We start from the raw sequence: 19,456 nt of genomic DNA, 5'->3' as shown, positions 1-19,456 counted from the left end.
TTGAAGAGGAATAATAACACCCTTGGAAACCAAAACTTGCCCCTCGTCGTGACTCGGAGCCGCAACAAATGTTTCGGATTTGTGTAGGGTACATTGTGACAGCAAACGAGCAGGTGATCGAGCAAGCGTCTGATACGAGAGCATTGCGTTCGTATGGAGCGTGTTTGAAGTGAACAGCAGAGACGAAAGGAACAAGGCAAAGTGTTGTGAAATAAAATATTACCTGTAATACGCATTTTGTTATTTGCTGATTGTATTAAGCTATCACATTCATTGTCAGTCAAGAAGAGAAGAGGACTATTATCCCTTCTTTGACGAAATGACCAGAGCACAGTACAAACACACTATTGTTCTTTCGGTATTTATTCAACCCACATTCTTTCACAACATGACAAGAAGAGAACAATACATAAATCAATACTCGTACCAGTACCATGATTTTCTTAAAAAAAAAAAAAAAAGAAAAAAATATATATATTTTTTTTTAAAAATTTAAAAAAAATTGTACCCATGTATAATGCGCACCCCAGATTTTAGGACAATAAATTAGTTAAATTTTGCGTATTATACACGGAAAAAAACGGTATATTGTTATTTGGTCCACTACCTATAAAGGACCACTGAAACCTGAGATGGATTGAGTCAGCAATGAATTGCGCAACAGATGTTGCAGTTTGGTTGAAAGGGCAGTTTTGATTACAGTTAAATACATTTCAGATTTTAGATTTGATTGTTGACGAGAACTATACTGAATTTCCCATTTCACAGTTTTTATTCTTGAAGCCCACATTGTACATCCCTTCCAGTAATTTTTTTAATGAACCCGATCTCCTTTAGTCTTCAAACAACGGCTTGTTGGAAGATTCATTTGAGCTTTTGAAAGACATTTAGTTTCATCTGCTTTGACTGCTTGTGATGATTTGTCATGTAGAAATGATTACCTTCTATGTTGAGTTTAGGCCATACTGTAGTTCAATAATACACCAAGCCAAGCACAATTGATTAAAGCGTCCCAAAACCTCCATCTCAGTTTGTCTCATTAGAAGGGGAGACATATCTATTGTGGTTAATTTATGGATCAGAGATTGTAAATCCTCACAGATGGCTTTGTTAGTCATTTCCCTATGCGGTGCACAGAGATGAATTTTAGCCTGTGGTAGTAAAATGTTTTTTTTTTCCCCCACAGCTTGGTTTGAGAAAGTAGACAATGATGGATTGTGACAATTGTTCAGCTGTTCTTAGATGGGGAATTATTTGTCGAGATATGTTCTGGGGACCTATTTTTTCTTCGGCCCCTCACTACATCATGTCAGAAAGGCAGAACATTTCTAACAGATTTAGTTTGAAACAGATTTGATTTCAAAGTTTTCTTGCAAAGTTTGAATAGGATTTGAGATACATAAAATTAAAGTAATATGTTTTTAAATGGCAATTATGGGTAGTATTTTATTGTTTGTTTGTTTGTTTGTTTGTTTGTGTTTTATCCCAAGAAGCCACTTTGTTTGGTGTTTCAAATGCTTTCTATGATGCGGTTTAATGAGGAAGTACCAGTATATACAAATAATATAGATTGTGTAAGTTTATCCATAAGATTTTGAAAACCTCTCGATTGTAAGTCAGGCGTGCTAACCATTATTCCACTGGGCTGTCACTCCAAGTTACATGCTGCAATACACCTTATGTTTTGCAATAAATCCCCAAATAATTTATAAATGCTCCATAAAGGGTTGCAATATTTGAACTGCGTGAGGTTTATGGATGAGTTCACACCTGTTGGCAAGGTTTCCCCATGTATCTCTTCTTCATCACATGCAAAACATCCAGACATTGTCTTTTATTTAGTTACGAACAATCATAAACAATATATTTCAACATCAGCGTGTCAATAATATGGAAGAGGACTTGCCTGAATTTGGCAGGAAAGATCCAGTAAGTGGGCCACGTCCCTGGAGCGCGCTGGGCATTAACAATCAAAATGGCTCAGTGAGTCCCCCACGTGTCATTGTACCTGTGCGCAATGTACTCTGCCTAATGTGCTTTTTTTGGCTCTTGTCTGTACCGCCTGCAGCTTGGTAAAAGGATATTTGGATCTGCAGCATGTCACAGTGCGTCAAAGACATGCCTGCACTGCCATTTATTGCCGCTGCTGCTGCCTCCCGTCTTACTAATGCATGGTGGATACATTCACGGTGCAAAAGCATAAAACTACTCCAAAGGGTTATAAACTAATTAGGGTTTGAACTAATTAGAATTTGGGGGGGTAATGTGAACCTTTTTTCTACCTCGGAGGATATTTTTAAGCACGCTAACATATGTGGTCTTCAGTTCTTCTTGGTTCAAATGTATGTAGCTACTCACAAATTGCATATTGAAGGATTATCAAAACATCTGGAGGGTTTCTTCTCCTTTTCAATAGGTGTCTATTATACATGTTTTGTTTTTTACTATTCCTGGCCTGGCCCAGTCTTTACCCCCCGCAGATGGTTTGATTCAAACATAGAGCACTCGGACGATTCTTTATTTTGTTAAATTCCTTTGGGCGCATGTGTCATGACAAGTAAAGTCATATCAAGAAGGTTTGATCATTTTCAGAATTTCAGAATTGCACAAGAATTAGCCAACTCAAACCTGTCATTTACCTTTCAAAGCAAAGTTAAATCATTTCGATATATGTCTTTAGAAATACTGATTACATCCAATCCCGAGATACATCACAAATGGACAGATACCACAGTCTAACCCAAATTCCATATATTACTATTCTATTTCAAGAATCGGATTGATTCCCAATTGTTCTAGGAAATGTTATTGTACATGCAAGCTTGCCATTTTAAGCTGACATACTAGCAGCTAATGCTATGCCAGTATGCCACAGCCTCTTGAAGGTGACCTATGGTGAATCATAACTTGTGTTCATTTGTATCCGAGTCATCTCTTGAGGTTTTGACTCCAACTTTGACATGCTGAGTTTTGAGGGCTTACTTCAGCCTAAGTGCAGTTTCTGCTAATCAAGTTAATTTGAGGAAGTGCGGTGGGAAGCAGACTGACAGCAGGCAGACGGCCAGTCCAAGTAACGTGCGCTTCAGGCGATTCTCCGCAAGCAGAAAATGTCGAGTTTATTTGGGTCAGCAGGGTGTCAAAAGTGACTTGAGGTTGCTTCATGCCGCTGGGCTCTGATGAAATCAAGCAAAGCTCCACATTTGCAAATTGGGTATAATTTGATTTGATTACTCTCGGAATGCTCTCTCTTGGCTTTGATTGGCAGTGCAATTAATTACATCAATTGCAAATATATAAGATTTCACATCTGAAAAGTAAAATGTAGACGTTCTTGGAAGTATAGAATTTTACTTTAGAGGAGAAGCATTGCGTTTTCCTGGTCACCTGATTCTAGGCAGAATTCACATGGCTAAATCAAAAGTGCCCCAATGGACAGTCAAAATGTACTCTGTATTACATTTAAAATGCACTATGGTCTTTGCCGAGAGGCCACCTTGCCCCTCATAATTATTCACAAGTAGTAGACAGACACAGCCCACAGGGTATGTCTTCTTCTTTATGTTAATAGAGATTTTTCCTTCACGGATATCGTACACGAACGTCTTAACGCAAAAGGGTGACAAGGGATTTTGATCAAAGGCTGGCAAGTTAAAAAACAAAAAAAGACAAGTTCTGCATCGGCTGCGTCCCGCTGGAACGCCGGCTAGTAATGGGCATGTAAGGTCTTTCCCTCGGCCAGTTGGCCGCCGCAAGTATCACCTGGAATGCGCCAATCCCACAAACTGCAGAGGTTGGACTTCAATTACCTATGCATGAATTGAGCAGCACTTACCTAAATATTCCCCTAGCAATTTGGCAGCATGTTACAGGAGTTTAATGGGACTGCATTATCCCCACTTGCCTGCTTTGCGTGTGTTAGAACTTGGATTTTAGGGTTGTCGCTTTATAATTATTTAGGACTTAGGCCTGCAGTGGAATTTCCCAAGTGCTGTTCCAAGTTAACAGCTGTGTAGTCAAACTAAAACAAAAGTGTAAAGAGAGAAAAATGGAAAAATGTTAAATTTTGTACTCACCCTGAAGTCTACGCCTTAGAATGAGCCTACAACGGGAGGATTAGTGCATCTGCCTGGAACGTACGGATCTTAACTTTGGGATAATGGCATCTATTTTCTTTTCTTTAAATATATTATCCCTTACCTCCATTGCAGTAAGTTTCACCTCGAGCTAAGTTTTTGAAATGTATAACCATAGCATCTAAATTCTGAGGTTGCACTGTAATCCATTTTGGACCTTAGCCTTTCCGGATTCACATTGATGCGACATAGAATGTAAAGTCCTTCAGTTGTGCAGCAGAATTCTTTATGAATGTCCTCATTTTCCATCACCGCCACATTGGGCCGATGCTTCAGCCTGTGGAGCGACAACAACAATGCCTTGGCTGAACTGCCAAAGTATTTGGCTGTGCAGATGTTCCCATTCAGCCGTCACTTTCATGAATAAATAACTTGCCGTTTTGGTTCATTCTGCGACAGAAACACAGATACATGCATGACGTGTTGCATTTAAGGGTTTGGGAAAGGGAAAATAGGAAATATTACCATCCCACAGGACTATGTTGAGAGCACTCTAAAGCCTCTTCTTCCATCTGAGATAAAAATCAAATAAATCTTCAATTTCTTATTGTGTAGCACCAATTTTTACACTTAGGGAGAGTCGTCTTTTTTTTTTGTTCCTGACACGCTCTCCCATTAATAAATCAGGCGGAAACTTTGCTCCTAGGAAATGGTAGTGTGATAAAAACAGTTTGGGATGGAAATACTTTGATCTTTTTTATATGGGAGACAAAGGAACTATCGCAGGCTGCAGTTGCTTGTGACTTTGTCTGGTGAACTTTTGCACGGGCAGAAATTAAGCTTAAGATTGCACGCTTTGAAAAGGATGTTGCGAAAGAGTCATTGCTTTTCTAAAGGCAAGCCTGAATTCAACTTGTGCTAAACATCTTAGGTGTTTATGTGCACCTCTGGTGTTCTCTCATGATGTAGCAGCAGAAGACCACCTACTGTATAGAAGATCTTTCATAACGTCATAATGTTCAATCGAAGCACTACAGAAGAGTAATGTTTAATGTTATCCGTTAGATTTTTATTACTCACTTACAGGGTATACCCAATTTGCAAATTGTATACATTTTTACCCCAGTTTAACCCAAAAACATTTTCTATACAATTCAAGTATTTCTCGCAGAATTCCTTTGAGAACAGATTGTTTCAGGTCATTGACGATTATTTCATATTATTTTCATCAAACAGGGACTTGCATGCTCATTGTGTCTATCAGATATTAATATAATGTGGCTAGGCTTTACACAATCAAGATTTTGGGGCCGGTCAACAAGGTAAAAAATTGATAATCGATCAACGATCCGATCAAAAGATGGACGGAATCTATTTAAACAACTTGGTTATTTACTGTAAATAAAATAGCTACAATTTGCAATTTTAATATTGAGGGGAGGTTTGAACCTTTGGTTACTTTTTAAATTATTTTTTACTTTGGATTATCGACAATGGCAGCACAAAATGTGTGCGCTGTACGTGGTCTCAATTTGCAGATCCGATTGGTGACTTCACTGATCGGCAAATTATAACATTACAACTTCATCAATTTTGCAGCAAAATATCTGCTAATCCAATCCAGTTGATCAGACCTGTATAAAGTTCTAATGTTGTGGCATGCAAGACGACACAACGCTCAGGGTAGCTCTAATCAATCATAAGACCCCAACCATGCTAAAGGAAGCCCTTAATAGTCGTACTAATGTTGGACAACGGAAAGCCTTACCTCCACAGCTTCCAACAAAAGCAACAAGTATAAATAGTCTTCAAATGAAGACTTCAGTCGCTCTGAAGCTTCACAGGCAATTTTTCATTAAGATTTATTTGTTGCTCTGACCTGGAGACGCACCATATTTGGCAGGGAGGGCCATCCTTCATGGCTGAAAGCTCTGATGAAAGTCGCCTCTCGCATACTTTGGATGCAAAAGTGCACACCGCCCTGCCGTCAGACCTCAATCTAATACTTCCATTGCCTCGTAAGGTTTTTAAGAATTGATTGAATCAGGGCGACGGGCTCCGATCAAACGACTGTTCAAATTTTCTCCTCTCCTGATCAACTCAGGTCGTGTCTGCCCCGCCTACGCCCGTCTTCCGAAAACTGAGCAGAATCCAGCCTTGGTTTTAATGAAGCCGTGCTGGAGTGTAAGCGGAGACACTGGAGCGGACACTTTCTTGTGATGTTCACATTTCATATCTGCTTCTGCCCAGTAGCTTGCCGTTTTTAAATTATTAAGCAGAGACCTCTTTCTTCTTTCTTTTCCTTATTATTTTTTTCATTATTTCTTTCTGTTCTCTATATGTTTTACTCGCTTTGGCTGAATCCCTGGCTCTTGCTGAGATGCAAATGGCAGCCTTTGAAGGGGCACAGTGGGAATGTCAATTAATCCTGACGTTTTTTCCGTAGCGCAACCATTGTTCGTAGGCTTTTTAATCTCTGTTGTGCCACGGGGCAGCATTTTTTTGTCTTGGCTGGTCTCCGTGCCACCAGTATGAGAACTCCTCAAAGATTCAGGATACACCAGAACAGGCACATGGGAAAGGAAATGAGGAAAAGGCATCACAGAAACAGTGTGGTATTGCATAATTGTATTTTTCTCCCTGCCTTTTCATTCATTTTTAACAGTTCTCAGTGTAGCTGTACTCCAAATTGTCACCTTTTGCCCATTCTAACCCAAGACTATTCTCCAACCTCTGGTTGAAATCATCACTCGCCATCACTGTTCCATTATAACGTTCTGTCCTTTGGGTTGTTGGCCTTCAGATCTCCACACGCCGAGCCCCTGCTTGGATAAGGTGTGCCATCACGGCGCAGTGTGCGTGGTCAAAAACGATGAGCCCGTGTGTGAATGCCCGGAAGCCTGCCCTCAAACGTCAGACCCGGTGTGCGGTTCTGACGGCAGCAGTTACGGCAGCCCCTGTGAGATGCGAGCAATGGGCTGTGCTCTACAGAAAACCATCCACATCCAGCATAAAGGACCTTGTGGTGAGTATTTGCATGTTAAACTAACAACAATATGCTGGGATCATTTTGTACAACGATGGACTAGAGTTGGTCGATTTATATACTTTACTATTTTTGGCAGAAGTTGTGTTACTTTGTCTAAAATGTACATAACAATTCAGTGCAATAAAATTAGCTAACACATTACCGGTACAGTATTTAGACATTTTATAATGACAAAGGGCTATTTGTAGTCTAGTGGTTCTCACAGCTGACTTTCCTTGAAGCTGATGGGAATCAATTCACACTCAATTCACACTCAATGCCCCAAAATTGCTAAGTGACAGAACGTATACATTGCCACTTACACTATATAAATAGACAAGAAGAATAAGAGTCTCAGTTTGAAACAACAGAATGGAGAGAGATCCCCATGAATATATAATTGCCACTGCGTGCTTACTGACGCAGAGGCGTAAATGATTTCCTATTCCTCTGCTGTCAGATCATGTTATTGTTTCACAGGTTACGGCATACAAAAAACACTGTTCTCTAACACAGGGCAAACTCTTGATTTTCGGCTTTTCTGTCGACTTAATTCTTTGTCAGACCTTTAAGTGTTGTGTTGCACTTTAGTCCCAATCAAAGAGAACACAGAGAATACTTGTGTGTCATTGGCTACATGAGTCACTTGGCATTATCCGACTGTGTCGGCGCATCAGCTAATCATTAGGACACAGGGGACAATGGAGTTTCAAGTTGAACAAATATCTACGGATCCACTTTGCAGACACATGGTCGCAAGAAGAGATTTACAGCTTGTTACAGCCACTCAGTGAATACTCTCGATGCCATCTTGGCAGCCCAATTATCCCACCGGCTCCATTGGCGATTGAGTATTTTCTTTTTTGTCTTCTCACTTCACACACGCACACATGCATGCAGCTAAAGTACGGCAGTAATGGTGCGCCACGCCGCCTTCCCCAGACCTCCCTCACTCAATATCCCGTTCACAGCATTTTACGAGGATGGATTTTTGCTCTGCATATTTTTAAAAGGATATGGCTGCAGCGGGCCATCCGGAGTGATCAATACAGGCGAATTATTCTCACTTTCCAGGTGTGGTATCGCATTCATCTTAAATTGGGAAACGAGAACCCTTTATGCCTGCCGATGAAGAGGTTGTTGGTTTTTTTTGTTTTTGTTTTTTTGGCAGTATAGCCGTAACAAATGCCAAGCCAATGGTTTGCCTGGAATTGATCATGATCATGTGAGTTATTTTTGGGATGTTTGCATGACTTCATTCAGCCCAATCACAAATGATTCCCTGTAATCCCAGCTAATTATTACAGGCTATTTCCTCTCCTAACAGTGTTTATGAGTCAGAAAGGGAGAAGCGGAATAAAATACAGAGTGGTACATCCGTTTACAAACAGGCCTGTTGCAGAACAGTTCAATTTCTGAACATAATTGTGTAAAATTACCTTTGTTCACACTATTTTCAGTTCATGAATTGTTTTCGCAAAAACATGCTTGGTAGGCCGATTGAGCACTCCAAATTGCCCCTAAGTGTGAGGGCGGATGATTGTTTGTCTCTTTGTGCCCAGCGACTGGCTGGCAACCAGTTCAGGGTGTACCCCGCCCACGACCCCCGTGGGGACAAGCGGTATAGAAAATGGATGGATGCATGGAATTGTTTTGGCAGAGCCACGGAAGACTCAATTGTGCTTTTTTTGCAACACATACTGTACACATACCGTAAAAAACACCAGCTAATCCATTGATGCCAATGCAATAGCCTTAGATTATTTCATTTCGCAATTTGGCCCGTGTAGTGGCGTGACGGCTAGCTTGATTTACCATTTTTCCATCTTGGTTTACCTCATCAGAGTATTGTCAATAATTTAATTTAAAAAAGGAGATGATAGTTAAACATGGTAACGTGTTTATGTATGTCATCTTGTTGCACAGTCTGTCATCTGCCATCTGTACTATAGCAATGAAAAATGAATAATTAATTTATAGTGCTTTTCTCGGCACCCAATTATGCTTTACATAGCTGCACATACACAAAGAAAGATTAAAAAAAAAACTTAAGCTTTGGCGGATGCAGCTGGAATGGAAGGAAAAGATTCTAGTGATGAGCAGCCCAGTGACAGCTAATTAGCAGGTTTAAGAAGGAAGCGAGGAGAAATCTACCCATGTTATACCTTTGGCCATGATATTATTGCTAGCAAGCGATAGTGTCAAGTCAAGTTTATCTATACTGCCCCCAATCACAGGGACTTCTCATGCCCACAGTTCACAAATATTAACGACATCCCCTGATCTTAAACCCCCCCCAAGAGGGCAAGGATAAACAAGAAAAAAAACTGTGCATACTGAGGTTTTGTGTTCTCATTTTTCACTTTACCTTTCTTGCATTTTAATGTTCCCTCTCACCCAGCTTTGTTTACATTCTCCATGGATACCATTTAACGAAATAGCTGCCATATCCCGCAACGCAATAGAGTTCCCAAAGCATAATTATTTTGCACAGTGATTTCCTTGCAAATACAGTTATTTCTTCAGAATTAACTTTGTAATATTGGATTGTATTTGTTTTTGGGGTTTTTTTTACCACACAGTGATTAAAACGAGGTTCTGTCCCTGGAACTTGTTTGCATTTCTGTTCCTTTCAATGAGAAGCATTCCCTTGGTTTGCAAAGGTTAAATTTGTGGACCAATTTAACACTTTACAGAGCATTTGATCCTGTTGAAAGAATTAGAAGCAAAAATAAAAAACTGCAATTTTAGTCATGATTGAATAATTTTCAGTTTGTATATACAGGAGATGAGAAAAATATGCAAGCAGATTTACACCAAACAAAAAAAAATGTGGGACCTGTGTGAAACAATAACCAACTTAATTTTTGTTGAAATCCCCAAAAGGATACAGTACAGATCATTTTTGGTCCAGTTACATTTGGTCCAAATATATAGCAAAGTGAATCACTAAATATTTTGTTGCGTTCCATTTTTAATACATGAAATGATAAATTATAACAGCTATCATACGAAGCATTCATTTGATATGCAGGCTTTATTCATTCAAGTAGTTGATGCTGCTGGCGATTTTAGAATATTGGCCATTGTTTTAGGTGATACATTTAGTGTATGTCATTCATCAGCTACTAATCCAGAGTAGCGATCCCCATCCACCTTCCCAATAAGGTTTTATGTGGTCTCCTGTGTGCTTATGTGTGCGCACGTTAGACTCCAATATGATTGTATTTCCATCCCCGAGGGCTGTTAAAAAAATTGTTTATCTGTATGACTCAGGTGCAACCTTATAGCAATATGAGTGACAGTCGTTATTATTCTTAAGATCTCAACTCCCCAGTCCCACCCGCCCGCTTAAATCCAGTCCCCTCTGGCATTTTTAGTGTTGTGTGACCTCGCCACCTTGTCTCAGTGGGCTGGGACAGACGTGCTTGGTTAATAGACGCCTCAGCTGGATGTAACATTCACCACAGGAACGGGGTCGTTGGTATGGCTTTAGCCAAACAGATAGAGCTGAGATGTCGGAAGGATGTGACAACAGGAAAAAAAATAACAACCTGCACCACACCAGATTTTTCTCTCTCCCACTGTTTTTTGAAATGGTAGACGCAGGAGAGGGTGACATATAAGTCGCACAAGAAAGGGGAAATAGGTTGACGGAAAAATAATGAAGATGAGTAAACCATAACCGTATATTTTGTTGGGGCGGAAGAAACCGCTAATTGGCATGGGTGAGGCAAGGCGTTGATGGCTTTGTCTTCGTAGTTGTTCTTGCTTTTGCACTTCCACACATTTCAGTCCTCTGGTGTGAACCACAATTAACCTTTTTTTTTTTCTTCAGTGTGTAAGAAAAAATAATCTAAACTCCAATATTTAGCTTGAACAGTCTGTCAAGTAATGATGGACTAAAGATTTTTTGAAAGCACTGTACCTTTTGAACTTTGTGAAGTGGTGTGGCTGATGTACTAAGGAAGAATACAAACAGTTTTGGCGATAGGTGTTGCTCAGTTTCTTTGAGTGAATAGAACCATTCCTCTTGGCCCTGACTCAGTAATAATCGTATCTTTTGTCTGTCACATAGTAACATACATAGAAAGAAACAAATCGTTTAACCTGTGGCAGAAGTCTTTTATTCCAGTATTAATATAATCTACAGTCTAAAAGCACATTTGCCTTACTTTCTCTAATGGGGTTCAATCTGTGCTGCATTCAAGGCCACCAAAACAGAAGAAAGGAATCAATCTGAGTGAGATAAGTAACATCAGAAGTTTCCCGTCGAGGCCCATGCAGGGACTTTCAAGGGCACCCTTATGAACTCTAGAGTGTAATAAAGGAAATGAGCATTGTGAGAACACCTGTGTTAAATGCAGCATGAAAATTACAGATGCTATCGTGGGTTCTTTTTGTGTCATTAAACCCAGCATCTTTGTTGTATTAGGAAGCCAATTTAAATCGTCACACAGCAGTTAAATGTTCGAATCCAAACTCAAGTTGCTCGTATTTCTGCTCGCGGACATAGACATAGACGCACAAATATCAAAATGTTCGTTGATGATGTGCCTTGAATGCACTTTACTTTACGGCCCCTGGGACTGGAAGAGCCAAGCCCATAAAGATAGCCAAAATTGCTCAGACAAGAAATACAACTACATACATACATAACCACTAACAATAAATTATTATTTTCAAATATACAGGCGTAAAAAATGGGTCAGATCTGTAATAATTGTTTGTATTCACTTACTTGTCTGTAGGGGTTGATTTTTTTATGTTTAAAGTAAAAGGGTGTTTCAACTGTTGCTTTTGTATTTTTGCTTACCTTTTACTTTTATGTGCTCTGGACAAATCCTCCTAAATTATTGTAAACAGCAACCTCAAATAGTAATAATTACAATAAAATCTTCACTAACTGCTCTTCCTGTCAAACAAGGCTGCCCTTCAATCTGATGTGTCTGTGATGCATTTTGTATTGAGGTTCAGCCCTCGTGGAGAAGCAGCTAAGGGTCACAGCGCCTGCCTGATAAAAAGGCAAGTCCGTTATCGGGATACTCACCTGATAACGGACAACACTCACCACTATCATTTCCTGATTTATGGCTACACTGACCTGTGCGCAGCCCAAACGATAGCCAGCCTTAATTTAAATACTAGAATTTTTGAACATAATACAGTTAACCTCTGATCAACGCAGGGTTTATATCACCCTTTAATCACTGCGATGCTGTTGCTATGACAAAACATTGACAGCCCTATCATTCGTGAAATTTAACATAGAACACACGTACGCCTTGCTCATCATGTTCAGACCTTTTCAGCTGCCCAGAGCGAGTGACGATAGTTGGCAGCTATCCATCCATCTATCCATCATGATATTTGATTAGCTGTGTCAGGCTATCATCAAAAGCCGCCTGTGGCGGCAATCTATTCAATCTGATTCATGGAATGTGTCTTGTTGCTGAAAAATTCAAAATTTACCTCTTCAGTTTGAGCTTGATATAGAGCCGAGCTGGTTGCAAATGTCTTCAGTTATTCTCAGGCCGCTCTTGGGAATTTCAAGGATTTGTCTTTTTTTTTTGTTCCCCAGCCTTGTCCTCAGATCTGAATCTCAATAGAGATATCTGTGATTTTCATTCTGACTTGTTTTATTCTACAACTTGCCTCAGGTAGATTCTGCTTCTGTGTTACTATCAATGTGCAAAATCTGCATTTCTCTGTTGAGAGTTCTTTGCTTATTTACTGAATTAAGAACATGCCCTTAAAAATGATCAGCCACAGGCTAAATCTGACCTTATTTTCCTTGTAGACGAGGCCTGTGCCAACTGCTCTTTCGGGGCAATCTGCGAGGCCCAAAGTGGACAGTGCGTTTGTGCAACCGAGTGCGTGGAGTCCCACCAGCCCGTATGCGGGAGCGATGGCACCACCTACACCAGTGAGTGCGAGCTGCACGTGCGGGCCTGCAAAAAACAGATGGAACTCTACGTGGTCAGCCAAGGGGAGTGCAGTAAGTAGTTCATTCTTGTACTCGCTGTCCTAAGCCCAGAGCTGATTATGTATAAATTCTCAGGTTTATTATCAAAAATGGTTTTGTGCGTACCCTGGAAAACTCTGTGTGCGTGTGTGAACTTTTTTTCAGAAACTTGTGGCAACACTATGTGTGCCTGGGGCGCCCGCTGTGTCCAAAGTAAGTGCGAGTGCCCGGCGTGCTCGGTTGAAGCGTTCTCCCCGGTGTGCGGAAGTGATGGCACCACCTACGAAAACGAGTGTGAACTCCGCCTGTCCTCGTGCGTGCAGAAGAAGAGAATCGAGGTGGCCAAGGCAGGCAGCTGCGATGAAGGTAGGAAATGGACTTTGAAATAGTGTAATTATGTTAAGCAACCGGCCGTTGAAGTTCTGTAATCATCTTAATCGGCTGACCTGACGTACAGTCTACAGTCATCTGTGCCGGTTTTTTGCTAATGGCCTCACTTGCCACCCGCCGCATGCTGATGAACTGGAGTGGAGAGAATGAGCTATAACTGTGTCCATAAATAAAGCTCATCATGGGGAATGGCAATTAATTCAGGTTGATTAAAGGGAGGGCAGTTGGACATTTGGAAATAATTTTCTTTGCTTCTTTTATTGTGTGGATTCAGGCATCATGCTGCTTTGCATAAAAAAATGTTGAAACGTTATTCAATAGGAGGCCAACACCTGCCTTCCTTACCTCAGTCTGCTTTGTATTCAGGCATCTTTCCATCTTCCTTCCACCACATAAACCTGCTCTTCTACCTTCCTGCCTTACCTACTTTCCACCTCAGACCTGATTTTAAAAATGGATGCAGTGCCTCTTTGGCCTACCCTTTAGGCAAAAACAGAGTAAAGCAATCAAATGAGCATGGGAACTTTAGCTGATCTTTAAGACCCATTTTCCAACTTTTGTGGTATGTGGTGTATAAAAATGCCGTATTATAAACAAATACGTAACAGTTTATTGCTAGCTTAGAAATATTAAAACTGAACCTAATATTTTCAGTGGCTTTATCTGTTAACTGCTGTTCTTTGATTTGCTGCACAATTTCACTCTTGGTCTTTTGGTAGATAACCGTCATTTTAGAAGCACGACCCAGTTACTCTTTACAGAGTTCGTAGGCCTATAGCTCACTCAGTCAGTTGTTATCGTGCAGTGTTGTATTTTCAATGAATTTGATGTACTTCAGTGAGCAAATCATATCGGGATCAGCGCTGGAAGAGCCAGGCGGCGATTCTGGAGCTCGACTCGGCGGGGGGCGGGGTTGCTGTCCTCTGGCTGTCATGCAGATGGTGGCGCGCCGTTCCCCTCGTGGCTTGTGGGTGATCACAGCAACTAGACAACGTGCGAAGGGGAGCAGATTACTGCTGCCAGCATGTGGGCTGGGTGGTAGAGAAGAGGGGCCAGGTGGAGGATGGTGCAAATAGACATGAGATGAATCCTTTTCCATTTCTACAGCTTGCCACGGGTGTTTCTTTTCTTTGCTTTTTCTCAGACACCCTCGGTTCCCTCATTGCCATTGTCTACCATATTGGCCGGGGGCCTGAGAGGCGACTCGCGATGCCAAAGCCCCTTGTGGTAGATTTAACATCATTTCATTGACAGAGAGAGTGACCTTTTTTGTATGTAGAGCGTGAAGAAATGTGCAAGTGTGTTCCCCCCTGCGTCACATTTTGGCATTCATCTCCCGCTTCATCCACATTGTCTGCTAGTGGCCCCGCATCGAGCAGACAAACCTTCGCCTCCCCCGAGGGCCCCCAACACTTGGTCGTGCTGCTTGATGGTTTAGTTTTTCCATTTCCTTCTACGCCTAGTTCATACTGTCCCTGAGCGTCCGCCACTTTCCATCACCATCTCATTTTCATTCAGAGGCCAACACAATAGAATCTTGTCTCTTTTTTGTGTCTGCTCACCGTCGCTGCTTGCCTTGTCGCCCACGCTAGTCTCTCTCCATTTTGCACTCATTTCTTTATAAAAAAAAAACAATCTAGCCCCTTGGGAAGAAAAATGGTACAGACGGCGCTTGAATTGGCTGTGATCGATAAGCTTCTACAGGGAGAAGCACAAAGCCTGCTTTTCTTGTTTGGTCTTTCAAACAAATCTAGTATATGACGTGCGGTATGATTGTTATTCATCAGAATCACATCTTGGTCGATCACTCAGGTCAGTTAATTAAGATGGGTGAACACTATGCAAATTAAATTTGTTTTGAGTCTGATTCTTGTCCAACCAATTTTGAATCTAAGTCATTTACAACCCTTGGAAGTTATCATCGGTCATGCAGTTCACAGTGGAAAATAGGGAAAAATAGCATTTGATGAACACCAATTACTGGCACAGATAACAAACACACAGTTAAGAGAAAAAAAAGAATACTTAATACTTCTAAAATGAATGAATGAATGAACGAATGTATGAATGAATAAATAAATAAATAAATAATAAATAAAACAAGCTGAACGCCTTAGCACTATGATATGGGATTTCATGTGTTAAGACATTTATTTTTTTGGTGCAAGTAGAATTTCTCTAACCTTGCTAAGAGGTCATAATTCTTGCTGTTCACCAAGAATTATGACGGCCCTTGAGTGGATTTATTCCAAAGCAGACCAGGGTGAGGAACATGGAAATGACCGTAAATAAAACCAAACCAAACCCAACAATACTCTCGTGGGTGTTTGAGTCAGAATGAAGCCGCTCCCTAAGAGGACAGTCGGGTCCCTTGCATGCTTACTTACGGAAGTATAAACACCACATACTGGGTACAGGTCTAAGTGCCATCATAGTTGAAAACATCTTTAAATAATTTCACTACTGGATCCGTCTCACTGTCCATTTCCTATGCAATCGATCACAAAATAAAAGCCCAGAGCTGTATTCGCTCACCCTGCTGCTGAAAAGCACTACTCCTCATCTAAGACAAATGTACCCACTTTTTATACTACAAATCTAGAATAAGTCCAGGAAGATGTTCTTTAAAAAAAAAAGGGGAAAAAAACTCTTTAGTTTTGCTTGACAGAACCAAATGCGGTAAGCATAAATCGGCCCTTGTTTTCGCTCAGCTTTAATTTAGCAGTAATGAAAAATGACTGTCCCCCTTGTCCACCACCTTACAGTGGGATTTATCACCTGTTTAATTTCACACTCGGATTGGCCTGGCTTTAGCGTCCTTTTACCACTTGGGAAAAGTAGCTTGTGAGAGCAGTACGTTACCCTTAGTGCGGGGTAAAAGGTTATTGTCGTGAAAATGCCAACAGAAGACATTAAAAAAACAATGTTCTTAATGTCACATTACAAAATAACAATACTAAGATATCAAATATTATTTATTTGTTGACAATATTACGACCCATGTGAAAGATTGGGATTGATACCCAGATGGGAGTTTTACACATTTTTAGAATTTCTGAGCACAGTACATGGCCAAATGTATACATACGTATATCCTACCTTTAATATTCCTCTCTAGTAGTGCTTCGGTTCACTGGTAAATCTGCATTGAATTTATTTGAGCTCCAACAAGCAATTAGAGGCATCCACATTGCAGTGCTAAATAAAGCACATGGTCCGAGTTTATCTTGGCTTTGACACATGACGATGTTTTTTGGCCCTCAGCAGACACGAATGGCCTGACTAATGTGGTCGAGCTGAGATTTCCGCACTCACATTGGCCTCTATTATTTCCTTGTCTATCACATCGACACTCTTTGGAGACATTTCGGACAAAAACATCCTCCTCCATTATTGACGTTGTCAAATGCTCAAATGGATTTTTCTTTTCTCTCCCCTCTGTCTATTTTGTATGCTATTTATTTGCTCTCCCTCTCCTCACCGTTGAATCTTAATAGAGGTCTGTTTGCTAAATAGACGGAGGGGTTTCGACTGGATGGGCAATGCAGAAAGCTGATGTAGTCATCTTGGCCGAGCACGCATTAATTGAAAGGTTCTCCAGCTGCATGGTGGGCACATTAGAGAGCAAAAGCTAATTAGGACTCCCCCGTTTGCCTTTCACTTTTCTATATTCCATTCCTGTGTCTTATCGCTTCTATTTATTTGTCTCGGCCTGAGCAGAATACCAATTGGCTTGGTCTGCATTTCTCTTTTATTGTGTAGTGCTGAGCTTGCGCACCGGCGCCGGAGCAAGTAGCCAACCCTGGAATGCCTCTGCTGATATTTCTATTCTCTTCCTGCTCTTTGGACTCGTTATAGAATGTATCCGGAAGAATGTTGTTTGGCTTGAGAATGTCACAAATTACAAGGTCGGACTGAAATTATGGTTTGCTATATGCAAGTAAGCGTACGTTAAGGTTGCCCAAGCTTAACCTGACATGATTTTGGAATGCATCTCTAGAGATTTCTGTGGATTTTCATTGACCATGGCCCACCGCTTCTGGTTTCCTGACAATCACGTTGGTATCATTGGTGCAGTCCTACTAACAGTATGTATTCTGCGATTTACCAAAGGACTTCTCTATGAGGTCATCAAAATAAACTTCACGGTACAATTGCATACCTCAATCATTCTATTTGCTGTATTGAATTTTTGGTTGGATGTTCCCCTTTCCTTTTTTGAACAACAAATTTGTTTCAAATGAACTTTCTCTTTCTCCCTTGGGTGCATCTCTTGCATACTCTCTCCATTCGCTCCAACTTGTCCAAGATGGCTGCTTTCATTCGCTGCCTTTGCACGCTTTCACATATTCTCCCTTGGGAGTTTTACTCGAGGTTTGTTGTTTCCCCAAAACGAGTCCCCAAACAATCCCGCGACTTCTCTTTCTTCCCTCTTCGTTGCTGTTTTTAAGACTTGGATTTATCGCTGTGTGCTAAAGTTTATACAGCAGCTGCAACAGCAGTTTTGCGATCCCACCGGTCGCAGTCATGGTCTGAATTATGGGGCGTTGTTCAACATATGGCCAACCTGAGCACCTCATTGACTTATAGAAGTGAACCAATAAAATGTCTTCCAAGGTCACTGTCAGGGATCTACTGGGACAACTTTCTTCAGGGTCTTGGGAGAATTTATTTGAAATTAAGACCTCAAATACCTCAGTATTGTACTTGGTTAAATTCTTATATCTGAAAGCAGGCAGGCATAAAGCACGCCTCCCCACTATTGTTTTTGTTTCCAGCACAGTTGGAGGTCAGGCTTGTTTCTGTGGACTCTCTGAAATCAGAGGCAGGGGGCTTGATTAGTTTCAAATTAATTCCCTCGCTAAAGAACAAGTATTAATCCGCTCCAGGGTTTGAATTTAGGCTGTGAGAAAACTTGTAATGACTGTAACACCTAAGTGTTAAAAGTTAGACAAGTTGTCGAGTATTGAACCTTACCTTCATTATTTGTTCTTCGCCCCATGATAACTCATAAAAACCTTTTTGGTAGCTCAACTGTGTGTTCCCTTGCAAATTAGCACTATGTCTAAATCGTTTTGCAGATTGTGGCTCAGGAGGGTCCGGCTCTGGTGCGGAGAGCTGCGAACAGGACCGCTGTCGCATGTATGGAGGCTCGTACGACGAAGATGCCGAAGAAGACAGATGTGTGTGCGATTTCATATGCCACACTGTGCCTCACATCGAGGTAATGATCGTTTCTATTTGTTTAGCTTTATGTAAATATATTATTCATTTGCTTGGTAATATAAACTCAAATTATGTATATTTACCAAATGAAAACTAATTAATGCCATTTGATTTGTTTTTTGTAACATCCTACCACAATGAACACAGATATAAAAAAAAATTGTGATTCATTATAAACCATGTATGTGTCTGTGTTCCACGTGCAGGTTTGTGGTTCAGATGGGAAAACTTACAGCAACGAGTGTGAGCTGAAGAAGGCCAGATGTGAGAAACAAGAGCAGTTGACAGTTCAGCACCTGGGATTGTGTACAGGTTTGTTCATCCTGTATGCATATCCAACATTCATTGCCATTGACATCCCACATCTCTTGCTCTCTCATGTCATCCATTGATGGGGCAGAATTAGGTCATGTCTATGTTGTATTTGGGATGTCGTCTAACTGGGGGCTTGCCAAGCATTGGCAACCAAATTTACAATAATTCACTGGAATTTTATACATATTGCTCAAATACTATTGGGGGGGAAATGCAACATAAATTGGTACAACAGATAAATAATCAAAATTTTAATGCCGATTAATCACCCTGCTAAACAACAAAAGATGGCATTATGTGTTTCTAAATGTATTTTTGTTGCTGAATGTAAAAGTGTCTTTTTAGTTTTTGAGATCAATGGTTTGGTATTTGAGACATCCTCTCGTAGTGTACAACTGAATTCATGTGTTTGACGAGTCAGATTGGCCGCTAAACCGCATACGCCGCCGTCGTCTTTCT

General features: G+C 40.7%; 1 protein-coding gene across 8 annotated transcripts in view; it reads left to right on the top strand.

Moving 5' to 3' along the window:
* The window catches only part of agrn (agrin), a 182,676-nt gene that overhangs the window by 105,960 nt on the left and 57,260 nt on the right, over positions 1-19,456 (top strand). For all 8 annotated transcript variants that reach the window (XM_037240168.1, XM_037240142.1, XM_037240125.1 and 5 more), the window contains 5 exons: positions 6,877-7,098; positions 12,902-13,099; positions 13,232-13,432; positions 18,538-18,680; positions 18,889-18,994. In XM_037240168.1, the coding sequence (XP_037096063.1) occupies positions 6,877-7,098; positions 12,902-13,099; positions 13,232-13,432; positions 18,538-18,680; positions 18,889-18,994 (870 nt within the window). The remainder of the gene's footprint in view (positions 1-6,876; positions 7,099-12,901; positions 13,100-13,231; positions 13,433-18,537; positions 18,681-18,888; positions 18,995-19,456) is intronic.

Source organism: Syngnathus acus, chromosome 2 (assembly GCF_901709675.1).
Source record: "Syngnathus acus chromosome 2, fSynAcu1.2, whole genome shotgun sequence".
Taxonomy (NCBI): domain Eukaryota; kingdom Metazoa; phylum Chordata; class Actinopteri; order Syngnathiformes; family Syngnathidae; genus Syngnathus; species Syngnathus acus.
Note: the sequence above shows the minus strand (reverse complement) of the source record. Positions and strands in the feature narration are given on the sequence as shown.